Source organism: Salvelinus alpinus, chromosome 5 (genome assembly GCF_045679555.1).
Source record: "Salvelinus alpinus chromosome 5, SLU_Salpinus.1, whole genome shotgun sequence".
In the NCBI taxonomy this organism is placed as follows: Eukaryota; Metazoa; Chordata; class Actinopteri; order Salmoniformes; family Salmonidae; genus Salvelinus; species Salvelinus alpinus.
In genome coordinates, this window is record NC_092090.1 from 21755940 (window position 1) to 21769676 (window position 13737).

Here is a 13737-nt window from a genome sequence, read left to right on the forward strand (position 1 = left end):
ATATTCACGACCGTGTCCTGTCTTCCAGGTATAATGTAATATCCACGACCGTGTCCTGTCCCGCAGGTATAATGTAATATCCACGACCGTGTCCTGTCTCCCAGGTATAATGTAATATTCACGACCGTGTCCTGTCTCCCAGGTATAATGTAATATCCACGACCGTGTCCTGTCTCCCAGGTATAATGTAATATTCACGACCGTGTCCTGTCTCCCAGGTATAATGTAATATTCACGACCGTGTCCTGTCCCGCAGGTATAATGTAATATCCACGACCGTGTCCTGTCTTCCAGGTATAATGTAATATCCACGACCGTGTCCTGTCTTCCAGGTATAATGTAATATCCACGACCGTGTCCTGTCTCCCAGGTATAATGTAATATTCACGACTGTGTCCTGTCTCCCAGGTATAATGTAATATTCACGACCGTGTCCTGTCCCCCAGGTATAATGTAATATTCACGACCGTGTCCTGTCTCCCAGGTATAATGTAATATTCACGACCGTGTCCTGTCCCCCAGGTATAATGTAATATCCACGACCGTGTCCTGTCCTCCAGGTATAATGTAATATTCACGACCGTGTCCTGTCCCCCAGGTATAATGTAATATTCACGACCGTCCCCCAGGTATAATGTAATATCCACGACCGTGTCCTGTCCCCCAGGTATAATGTAAAATTCACGACCGTGTCCTGTCCCCCAGGTATAATGTAATATTCACGACCGTGTCCTGTCCTCCAGGTATAATGTAATATTCACGACCGTGTCCTGTCTCCCAGGTATAATGTAATATTCACGACCGTGTCCTGTCCCCCAGGTATAATGTAAAATTCACGACCGTGTCCTGTCCCCCAGGTATAATGTAATATTCACGACCGTGTCCTGTCCCCCAGGTATAATGTAATATTCACGACCGTCTCCCAGGTATAATGTGATATTCACGACTGTGTCCTGTCCCCCAGGTATAATGTAATATTCACGACCGTCTCCCAGGTATAATGTGATATTCACGACTGTGTACTATCCCCCAGGTATAATGTGATATTCACGACCGTGTCCTGTCCTCTAGGTATAATGTAATATTCACGACCGTGTCCTGTCCTCCAGGTATAATGTAATATTCACGTCCGTGTCCTGTCTCCCAGGTATAATGTAATATTCACGACCGTGTCCTGTCCTCCAGGTATAATGTAATATTCACGACCGTCTCCCAGGTATAATGTAATATTCACGACCGTGTCCTGTCCTCCAGGTATAATGTAATATTCACGACCGTGTCCTGTCCTCCAGGTATAATGTAATATTCACGACCGTGTCCTGTCTCCCAGGTATAATGTAATATTCACGACCGTGTCCTGTCTCCCAGGTATAATGTGATATTCACGACCGTCTCCCAGGTATAATGTAATATTCACGACCGTGTCCTGTCTCCCAGGTATAATGTGATATTCACGACCGTCTCCCAGGTATAATGTAATATTCACGACCGTGTCCTGTCCTCCAGGTATAATGTAATATTCACGACCGTGTCCTGTCTTCCAGGTATAATGTAATATCCACGACCGTGTCCTGTCCCGCAGGTATAATGTAATATCCACGACCGTGTCCTGTCTCCCAGGTATAATGTAATATTCACGACCGTGTCCTGTCTCCCAGGTATAATGTGATATTCACGACCGTCTCCCAGGTATAATGTAATATTCACGACCGTGTCCTGTCTCCCAGGGATAATGTGAGATTCACGACCGTCTCCCAGGTATAATGTAATATTCACGACCGTGTCCTGTCCTCCAGGTATAATGTAATATTCACGACCGTGTCCTGTCTTCCAGGTATAATGTAATATCCACGACCGTGTCCTGTCCCGCAGGTATAATGTAATATCCACGACCGTGTCCTGTCTCCCAGGTATAATGTAATATTCACGACCGTGTCCTGTCTCCCAGGTATAATGTAATATCCACGACCGTGTCCTGTCTCCCAGGTATAATGTAATATTCACGACCGTGTCCTGTCTCCCAGGTATAATGTAATATTCACGACCGTGTCCTGTCCCGCAGGTATAATGTAATATCCACGACCGTGTCCTGTCTTCCAGGTATAATGTAATATCCACGACCGTGTCCTGTCTTCCAGGTATAATGTAATATCCACGACCGTGTCCTGTCTCCCAGGTATAATGTAATATTCACGACTGTGTCCTGTCTCCCAGGTATAATGTAATATTCACGACCGTGTCCTGTCCCCCAGGTATAATGTAATATTCACGACCGTGTCCTGTCTCCCAGGTATAATGTAATATTCACGACCGTGTCCTGTCCCCCAGGTATAATGTAATATCCACGACCGTGTCCTGTCCTCCAGGTATAATGTAATATTCACGACCGTGTCCTGTCCCCCAGGTATAATGTAATATTCACGACCGTCCCCCAGGTATAATGTAATATCCACGACCGTGTCCTGTCCCCCAGGTATAATGTAAAATTCACGACCGTGTCCTGTCCCCCAGGTATAATGTAATATTCACGACCGTGTCCTGTCCTCCAGGTATAATGTAATATTCACGACCGTGTCCTGTCTCCCAGGTATAATGTAATATTCACGACCGTGTCCTGTCCCCCAGGTATAATGTAAAATTCACGACCGTGTCCTGTCCCCCAGGTATAATGTAATATTCACGACCGTGTCCTGTCCCCCAGGTATAATGTAATATTCACGACCGTCTCCCAGGTATAATGTGATATTCACGACTGTGTCCTGTCCCCCAGGTATAATGTAATATTCACGACCGTCTCCCAGGTATAATGTGATATTCACGACTGTGTACTATCCCCCAGGTATAATGTGATATTCACGACCGTGTCCTGTCCTCTAGGTATAATGTAATATTCACGACCGTGTCCTGTCCTCCAGGTATAATGTAATATTCACGTCCGTGTCCTGTCTCCCAGGTATAATGTAATATTCACGACCGTGTCCTGTCCTCCAGGTATAATGTAATATTCACGACCGTCTCCCAGGTATAATGTAATATTCACGACCGTGTCCTGTCCTCCAGGTATAATGTAATATTCACGACCGTGTCCTGTCCTCCAGGTATAATGTAATATTCACGACCGTGTCCTGTCTCCCAGGTATAATGTAATATTCACGACCGTGTCCTGTCTCCCAGGTATAATGTGATATTCACGACCGTCTCCCAGGTATAATGTAATATTCACGACCGTGTCCTGTCTCCCAGGTATAATGTGATATTCACGACCGTCTCCCAGGTATAATGTAATATTCACGACCGTGTCCTGTCCTCCAGGTATAATGTAATATTCACGACCGTGTCCTGTCTTCCAGGTATAATGTAATATCCACGACCGTGTCCTGTCCCGCAGGTATAATGTAATATCCACGACCGTGTCCTGTCTCCCAGGTATAATGTAATATTCACGACCGTGTCCTGTCTCCCAGGTATAATGTAATATCCACGACCGTGTCCTGTCTCCCAGGTATAATGTAATATTCACGACCGTGTCCTGTCTCCCAGGTATAATGTAATATTCACGACCGTGTCCTGTCCCGCAGGTATAATGTAATATCCACGACCGTGTCCTGTCTTCCAGGTATAATGTAATATCCACGACCGTGTCCTGTCTTCCAGGTATAATGTAATATCCACGACCGTGTCCTGTCTCCCAGGTATAATGTAATATTCACGACTGTGTCCTGTCTCCCAGGTATAATGTAATATTCACGACCGTGTCCTGTCCCCCAGGTATAATGTAATATTCACGACCGTGTCCTGTCTCCCAGGTATAATGTAATATTCACGACCGTGTCCTGTCCCCCAGGTATAATGTAATATCCACGACCGTGTCCTGTCCTCCAGGTATAATGTAATATTCACGACCGTGTCCTGTCCCCCAGGTATAATGTAATATTCACGACCGTCTCCCAGGTATAATGTAATATTCACGACCGTGTCCTGTCTTCCAGGTATAATGTAATATCCACGACCGTGTCCTGTCCCCCAGGTATAATGTAATATTCACGACCGTGTCCTGTCCTCCAGGTATAATGTAATATTCACGACCGTGTCCTGTCTCCCAGGTATAATGTAATATTCACGACCGTGTCCTGTCCTCCAGGTATAATGTAATATTCACGACCGTGTCCTGTCCTCCAGGGAGAATGGAATATTCAAGACCGTGTCCTGTCCCCCAGGTATAATGTAATATTCACGACCGTGTCCTCTCCTCCAGGTATAATGTAATATTCACGACCGTGTCCTGTCCTCCAGGTATAATGTCATATTCACGACCGTGTCCTGTCCTCCAGGTATAATGTAATATTCACGACCGTGTCCTGTCCTCCAGGTATAATGTAATATTCACGACCGTGTCCTATCCTCCAGGTATAATGTAATATTCACGACCGTGTCCTGTCTCCCAGGTATAATGTGATATTCACGACCGTGTCCTGTCTCCCAGGTATAATGTAATATTCACGACCGTGTCCTGTCCCCCAGGTATAATGTAATATTCACGACCGTGTCCTGTCCCCCAGGTATAATGTGATATTCACGACCGTGTCCTGTCTCCCAGGTATAATGTAATATTCACGACCGTGTCCTGTCCCCCAGGTATAATGTGATATTCACGACCGTGTCCTGTCTCCCAGGTATAATGTAATATTCACGACCGTGTCCTGTCTTCCAGGTATAATGTGATATTCACGACTGTGTCCTGTCTTCCAGGTATAATGTGATATTCACGACTGTGTCCTGTCCTCCAGGTATAATGTAATATCCACGACCGTGTCCTGTCCCCCAGGTATAATGTAATATCCACGACCGTGTCCTGTCTCCCAGGTATGATGTAATATTCAAGACCGTGTCCTGTCCTCCAGGTATAATGTAATATTCAAGACCGTGTCCTGTCCTCCAGGTATAATGTAATATTCACGACCGTGTCCTGTCCTCCAGGTATAATGTAATATTCACGACCGTGTCCTGTCCCCCAGGTATAATGTGATATTCACGACCGTGTCCTGTCCCCCAGGTATAATGTGATATTCACGACTGTGTCCTGTCCCCCAGGTATAATGTAATATCCACGACCGTGTCCTGTCCCCCAGGTATAATGTAATATCCACGACCGTGTCCTGTCTCCCAGGTATAATGTAATATTCAAGACCGTGTCCTGTCCCCCAGGTATAATGTAATATTCACGACCGTGTCCTGTCCTCCAGGTATATTGTAATATTCACGACCGTGTCCTGTCTCCCAGGTATAATGTAATATTCACAACCGTGTCCTGTCTCCCAGGTATAATGTAATATTCACGACCGTGTCCTGTCTCCCAGGTATAATGTGATATTCACGACCGTCTCCCAGGTATAATGTAATATTCACGACCGTGTCCTGTCTCCCAGGTATAATGTGATATTCACGACCGTCTCCCAGGTATAATGTAATATTCACGACCGTGTCCTGTCCTCCAGGTATAATGTAATATTCACGACCGTGTCCTGTCTTCCAGGTATAATGTAATATCCACGACCGTGTCCTGTCCCGCAGGTATAATGTAATATCCACGACCGTGTCCTGTCTCCCAGGTATAATGTAATATTCACGACCGTGTCCTGTCTCCCAGGTATAATGTAATATCCACGACCGTGTCCTGTCTCCCAGGTATAATGTAATATTCACGACCGTGTCCTGTCTCCCAGGTATAATGTAATATTCACGACCGTGTCCTGTCCCGCAGGTATAATGTAATATCCACGACCGTGTCCTGTCTTCCAGGTATAATGTAATATCCACGACCGTGTCCTGTCTTCCAGGTATAATGTAATATCCACGACCGTGTCCTGTCTCCCAGGTATAATGTAATATTCACGACTGTGTCCTGTCTCCCAGGTATAATGTAATATTCACGACCGTGTCCTGTCTCCCAGGTATAATGTAATATTCACGACCGTGTCCTGTCTTCCAGGTATAATGTAATATCCACGACCGTGTCCTGTCTCCCAGGTATAATGTAATATTCACGACCGTGTCCTGTCTCCCAGGTATAATGTAATATTCACGACCGTGTCCTGTCCCCCAGATATAATGTAATATTCACGACCGTGTCCTGTCCCCCAGGTATAATGTAATATCCACGACTGTGTCCTGTCCCCCAGGTATAATGTAATAATCACGACTGTGTCCTGTCCCCCAGGTATAATGTAATATCCACGACCGTGTCCTGTCCTCCAGGTATAATGTAATATTCACGACCGTGTCCTGTCCCCCAGGTATAATGTAATATTCACGACCGTCTCCCAGGTATAATGTAATATTCACGACCGTGTCCTGTCTTCCAGGTATAATGTAATATCCACGACCGTGTCCTGTCCCCCAGGTATAATGTAATATCCACGACCGTGTCCTGTCCCCCAGGTATAATGTAATATTCACGACCGTGTCCTGTCTCCCAGGTATAATGTAATATTCACGACCGTGTCCTGTCCTCCAGGTATAATGTAATATTCACGACCGTGTCCTGTCTCCCAGGTATAATGTAATATTCACGACCGTGTCCTGTCCTCCAGGTATAATGTAATATTCACGACCGTGTCCTGTCCTCCAGGTATAATGTAATATTCAAGACCGTGTCCTGTCCCCCAGGTATAATGTAATATTCACGACCGTGTCCTCTCCTCCAGGTATAATGTAATATTCACGACCGTGTCCTGTCCTCCAGGTATAATGTGATATTCACGACTGTGTCCTGTCTCCCAGGTATAATGTAATATTCACGACCGTGTCCTGTCCCCCAGGTATAATGTAATATTCACGACCGTGTCCTGTCCTCCAGGTATAATGTAATATTCACGACCGTGTCCTGTCTCCCAGGTATAATGTGATATTCACGACCGTGTCCTGTCTCCCAGATATAATGTAATATTCACGACCGTGTCCTGTCCCCCAGGTATAATGTAATATTCACGACCGTGTCCTGTCCCCCAGGTATAATGTGATATTCACGACCGTGTCCTGTCTCCCAGGTATAATGTAATATTCACGACCGTGTCCTGTCCCCCAGGTATAATGTGATATTCACGACCGTGTCCTGTCTCCCAGGTATAATGTAATATTCACGACCGTGTCCTGTCCTCCAGGTATAATGTGATATTCACGACTGTGTCCTGTCTCCCAGGTATAATGTAATATTCACGACCGTGTCCTGTCCCCCAGGTATAATGTGATATTCACGACCGTGTCCTGTCTCCCAGGTATAATGTAATATTCACGACCGTGTCCTGTCCTCCAGGTATAATGTGATATTCACGACTGTGTCCTGTCTCCCAGGTATAATGTAATATTCACGACCGTGTCCTGTCCCCCAGGTATAATGTAATATTCACGACTGTGTCCTGTCCTCCAGGTATAATGTGATATTTCGTTACCTGCTGAGTGTGCGGCGGGTGCAGTCTGAGCTGCAGCACTGCTGGGCTCTACAGATGCAGAGGAAACACCTCAAATCCAACCAGACAGACGCTGTCAAGTGGAGGCTACGCAACCACATGGCTTTCCTGGTGGACAATCTGCAGTACTACCTACAGGTCATTATATCTACAGGAAATGACACTTGTCATTTAGCAGACACTGTTACAGTAGTGAGTGCATACGTTGTCATACTTGTCCCCCCGTGGGAATCGAACCCACAACCCTGGCTTTCCAAGTGCCATGCTCTACCAACTGAGCCACACGGAACCACAACCACGTGTCATCTGTACATCCAAAGACTAAGTACTGTACAGTGAATCTGGTCTGTTTTTAAGAGTAGAGAGCAGTAGTAAAGACAAGACTGTATAGTTTTTTTACCTGTTCATATTCAGCTTTGGGAGGAAATTTGAGAGGCTCAATGCACCACACTCAGTTTACCATGGCCATATTAATGCAAACAAGCATTCCTTTCTTTGTTCTAGAACTACAATGCACATTTGTTTTTGCTGCTCGGGCCCTCTTTAAAAAAGAGGTCCCATATCTGTATAGCCAGCTCAAAGGTCGTCATAGGAGTTGGCAAGACAACACATCTATTTCTAGGACCAGGCTATGAATGACCTTGTTGTTGGTGCCATATTTCTAACATGGCTGTGCTGCTCCTCCCTCAGGTGGACGTGCTGGAGTCTCAGTTCTCTCAGCTGCTGCAGCAGATCAACTCCACCAGAGACTTTGAGAGCATCCGGCTGGCCCACGACCACTTCCTTAGCAACCTGCTAGCACAGTCCTTCATCCTGCTCAAGCCGGTTAGCGTCTCAATTTATTAGCATTTGACGTGAATACAATGTGGCAGTAATTTAAGGCCACTTCAACGTCTTCTTTATTGCAGTCACGTTATGCAGATGATCAGATTGCCATGTCACTTTGATATGGTTCCTGACAAGGTAACCACTTACCTACCCAATGGCACAACGTGACTGAAATGAAGACAACCTTGAACGTGTTATTGCGCGTTGTGTGCTAATCATGCATTGTTGTCAGTTGGAGATTAACAACACTATCAAATTAGGATTCAGCCTTGAATGACCACTTAGCTATAGTTTCCCATTCATTTTTGAATTTCGTCCAATGTCTTCTCTCCTACCCCAGGTGTTCCACTGTCTGAATGAGATCCTGGAGCTGTGTCATAACTTCTGCTCATTGGTCAGCCAGAACGTGGCTCCGCTGGATGAGAGAGGAACAGCCCAACTGGACATCTTGGTCAAGGTAAGGCTGTCTGCTAGAACTGCTAACAATAACCTTTCACCCATTGTCACGCCTATATTAGTATATTATAGTAATTGCTTGTAATCTTTGGTGCTAGCTAAATGGCCAATGTAAACAATGAAGTACTTCATCTGTAATTTCAGGGTTTCAGTCGTCAGTCCTTCCTGCTCTTCAAGATCCTGTCAGGTGTCAGAAACCACCAGATCAACTCTGACCTGGCTCAGCTGCTGCTCAGGCTGGACTACAACAAGTACTACACCCAGTCAGGAGGCACCCTGGGCAGGTAGGGACCTGACATGACACTACACTACACCCTGGGCAGGTAGGGACCAGACATGACACTACACTACACCCTGGGCAGGTAGGGACCAGACATGACACTACACTACACCCTGGGCAGGTAGGGACCTGACATGACACTACACTACACCCTGGGCAGGTAGTGACCAGACATGACACTACACTACACCCTGGGCAGGTAGGGACCTGACATGACACTACACTACACCCTGGGCAGGTAGGGACCAGACATGACACTACACTACACCCTGGGCAGGTAGGGACCAGACATGACACTACACTACACCCTGGGCAGGTAGGGACCTGACATGACACTACACCCTGGGCAGGTAGGGACCTGACATGACACTACACTACACCCTGGGCAGGTAGGGACCAGACATGACACTACACTACACCCTGGGCAGGTAGGGACCTGGCATGACACTACACCCTGGGCAGGTAGGGACCTGACATGACACTACACTACACCCTGGGCAGGTAGGGACCTGACATGACACTACACTACACCCTGGGCAGGTAAGGTCCTGACATGACACTACACTACACCCTGGGCAGGTAGGGACCTGACATGACACTACACTACACCCTGGGCAGGTAGGGACCAGACATGACACTACACCCTGGGCAGGTAGGGACCTGACATGACACTACACTACACCCTGGGCAGGTAGGGACCAGACATGACACTACACTACACCCTGGGCAGGTAGGGACCAGACATGACACTACACCCTGGGCAGGTAGGGACCTGACATGACACTACACTACACCCTGGGCAGGTAGGGACCAGACATGACACTACACTACACCCTGGGCAGGTAAGGTCCTGACATGACACTACACTACACCCTGGGCAGGTAGGGACCTGACATGACACTACACTACACCCTGGGCAGGTAGGGACCAGACATGACACTACACCCTGGGCAGGTAGGGACCTGACATGACACTACACTACACCCTGGGCAGGTAGGGACCAGACATGACACTACACTACACCCTGGGCAGGTAGGGACCAGACATGACACTACACCCTGGGCAGGTAGGGACCAGACATGACACTACACTACACCCTGGGCAGGTAGGGACCAGACATGACACTACACTACACCCTGGGCAGGTAGGGACCTGACATGACACTACACTACACCCTGGGCAGGTAGGGACCTGACATGACACTACACTACACCCTGGGCAGGTAGGGACCAGACATGACACTACACCCTGGGCAGGTAGGGACCTGACATTACACTACACCCTGGGCAGGTAGGGACCAGACATGACACTACACCCTGGGCAGGTAGGGACCAGACATGACACTACACTACACCCTGGGCAGGTAGGGACCTGACATGACACTACACTACACCCTGGGCAGGTAGGGACCAGACATGACACTACACTACACCCTGGGCAGGTAGGGACCTGACATGACACTACACTACACCCTGGGCAGGTAGGGACCTGACATGACACTACACTACACCCTGGGCAGGTAGGGACCAGACATGACACTACACTACACCCTGGGCAGGTAGGGACCTGACATTACACTACACCCTGGGCAGGTAGGGACCAGACATGACACTACACTACACCCTGGGCAGGTAGTGACCAGACATGACACTACACCCTGGGCAGGTAGGGACCTGACATGACACTACACTACACCCTGGGCAGGTAGGGACCAGACATGACACTACACTACACCCTGGGCAGGTAGGGACCTGACATGACACTACACTACACCCTGGGCAGGTAGGGACCAGACATGACACTACACTACACCCTGGGCAGGTAGGGACCAGACATGACACTACACTACACCCTGGGCAGGTAGGGACCAGACATGACACTACACTACACCCTGGGCAGGTAGGGACCTGACATGACACTACACTACACCCTGGGCAGGTAGGGACCTGACATGACACTACACTACACCCTGGGCAGGTAGGGACCAGACATGACACTACACTACACCCTGGGCAGGTAGGGACCTGACATTACACTACACCCTGGGCAGGTAGGGACCAGACATGACACTACACTACACCCTGGGCAGGTAGTGACCAGACATGACACTACACTACACCCTGGGCAGGTAGGGACCTGACATGACACTACACCCTGGGCAGGTAGGGACCAGACATGACACTACACTACACCCTGGGCAGGTAGGGACCTGACATGACACTACACCCTGGGCAGGTAGGGACCAGACATGACACTACACTACACCCTGGGCAGGTAGGGACCAGACATGACACTACACTACACCCTGGGCAGGTAGGGACCAGACATGACACTACACTACACCCTGGGCAGGTAGGGACCAGACATGACACTACACCCTGGGCAGGTAGGGACCAGACATGACACTACACCCTGGGCAGGTAGGGACCTGACATGACACTACACTACACCCTGGGCAGGTAGGGACCTGACATGACACTACACTACACCCTGGGCAGGTAGGGACCAGACATGACACTACACCCTGGGCAGGTAGGGACCTGACATGACACTACACCCTGGGCAGGTAGGGACCTGACATGACACTACACTACACCCTGGGCAGGTAGGGACCTGACATGACACTACACCCTGGGCAGGTAAGGACCTGACATGACACTACACTACACCCTAGGCAGGTAGGGACCTGACCTGACACTACACTACACCCTGGGCAGGTAGGGACCTGACATGACACTACACTACACCCTGGGCAGGTAGGGACCTGACATGACACTACACTACACCCTGGGCAGGTAGGGACCAGACATGACACTACACTACACCCTGGGCAGGTAGGGACCAGACATGACACTATACTACACCCTGGGCAGGTAGGGACCAGACATGACACTACACCCTGGGCAGGTAGGGACCAGACATGACACTACACCCTGGGCAGGTAGAGACCAGACATGACACTACACTACACCCTGGGCAGGTAGGGACCTGACATGACACTACACTACACCCTGGGCAGGTAGGGACCAGACATGACACTACACTACACCCTGGGCAGGTAGGGACCAGACATGACACTACACCCTGGGCAGGTAGGGACCAGACATGACACTACACCCTGGGCAGGTAGGGACCAGACATGACACTACACCTTGGGCAGGTAGGGACCAGACATGACACTACACTACACCCTGGGCAGGTAGGGACCTGACATGACACTACACCCTGGGCAGGTAGGGACCAGACATGACACTACACCCTGGGCAGGTAGGGACCTGACATGACACTACACCCTGGGCAGGTAGGGACCTGACATGACACTACACCCTGGGCAGGTAGGGACCTGACATGACACTACACTACACCCTGGGTAGGTAGGGACCAGACATGACACTACACTACACCCTGGGCAGGTAGGGACCAGACATGACACTACACTACACCCTGGGCAGGTAGGGACCTGACATGACACTACACTACACCCTGGGCAGGTAGGGACCTGACATGACACTACACTACACCCTGGGCAGGTAGGGACCTGACATGACACTACACTACACCCTGGGCAGGTAGGGACCTGACATGACACTACACTACACCCTGTGCAGGTAGGGACCTGACATGACACTACACCCTGGGCAGGTAGGGACCTGACATGACACTACACTACACCCTGGGCAGGTAGGTACCTGGCATGACACTACACTACACCCTGGGCAGGTAGGGACCAGACATGACACTACACTACACCCTGGGCAGGTAGGGACCTGACATGACACTACACCCTGGGCAGGTAGGGACCAGACATGACACTACACTACACCCTGGGCAGGTAGGGACCTGACATGACACTACACTACACCCTGGGTAGGTAGGGACCAGACATGACACTACACTACACCCTGGGTAGGTAGGGACCAGATTAAGAACTACATTGATTGAAATGTTGCTGCACTAAATATCTGAGAGCATTGTGCTATTTTCTTCACATGGCACTACATACACCCTTCAAAAGAGGCTTTCAGGTTGAGGTGCACCCCTCAATGCAGATCAGCTCCCCCTCTACCAATCTTAACCTTAACCAATCGTGGGGAACATAGCCGGTCCTGCCCTCCCTGGAGCCCTAAGCAAATTTCTGCTAAGGGCCCCTCCTACCTGACATGTAAACCATTTGCCATTGCCACACAGTCACACCTGACACCCCAGTGCTCCCACTACAATCCTCCCTCCTTTAAATCAGTTTGCTCCATCTGTCGGTCTAAGGATAAGTAGACCTTATACAGAACAGAATGAGGTATAAACAAACAATATTTAATGAATATATTTTCTATAGAATCTTAAGATAATTGAATATTAACATAAATAAGAAATTGTAGAAAATAATCTAATATAACACTGAGCTTCGGCTCTGCTGCCTGGTAATTAGTCCAGTCCTCACAAGTAGCTTTGTCTATACAATGTAAACATAAGCCTATAGGCTATGGCTGCAGCTATATGTCTCAAAATAGTCAAATAAAACCTATACAGCTGTGTGATTTAACTTTGGTTCCCTCTACAACCTGGGCATTTTCAGCATCAGCATGGACACCAGTCTGTCTGGAAGAAATTGAGAAAGTATGTCACATAGTTATGTAAGCAGTCATTTACACAAATGCACTTTTGCCATACAATCTTAAAATGTTACTAAGTGTCCAAACATTTGAATTA

The 13737-nt window shown here is 48.5% G+C and overlaps 1 protein-coding gene across 3 annotated transcripts in view; it reads left to right on the forward strand.

The window, feature by feature from the left end:
- The window catches only part of tubgcp4 (tubulin gamma complex component 4), a 30578-nt gene that overhangs the window by 14930 nt on the left and 1911 nt on the right, over nucleotides 1–13737 (forward strand). For all 3 annotated transcript variants that reach the window (XM_071400952.1, XM_071400950.1, XM_071400951.1), the window contains exons 14-17: nucleotides 7427–7604; nucleotides 8157–8291; nucleotides 8635–8751; nucleotides 8895–9034. In XM_071400952.1, coding sequence (XP_071257053.1) covers nucleotides 7427–7604; nucleotides 8157–8291; nucleotides 8635–8751; nucleotides 8895–9034 — 570 coding nt within the window. The remainder of the gene's footprint in view (nucleotides 1–7426; nucleotides 7605–8156; nucleotides 8292–8634; nucleotides 8752–8894; nucleotides 9035–13737) is intronic.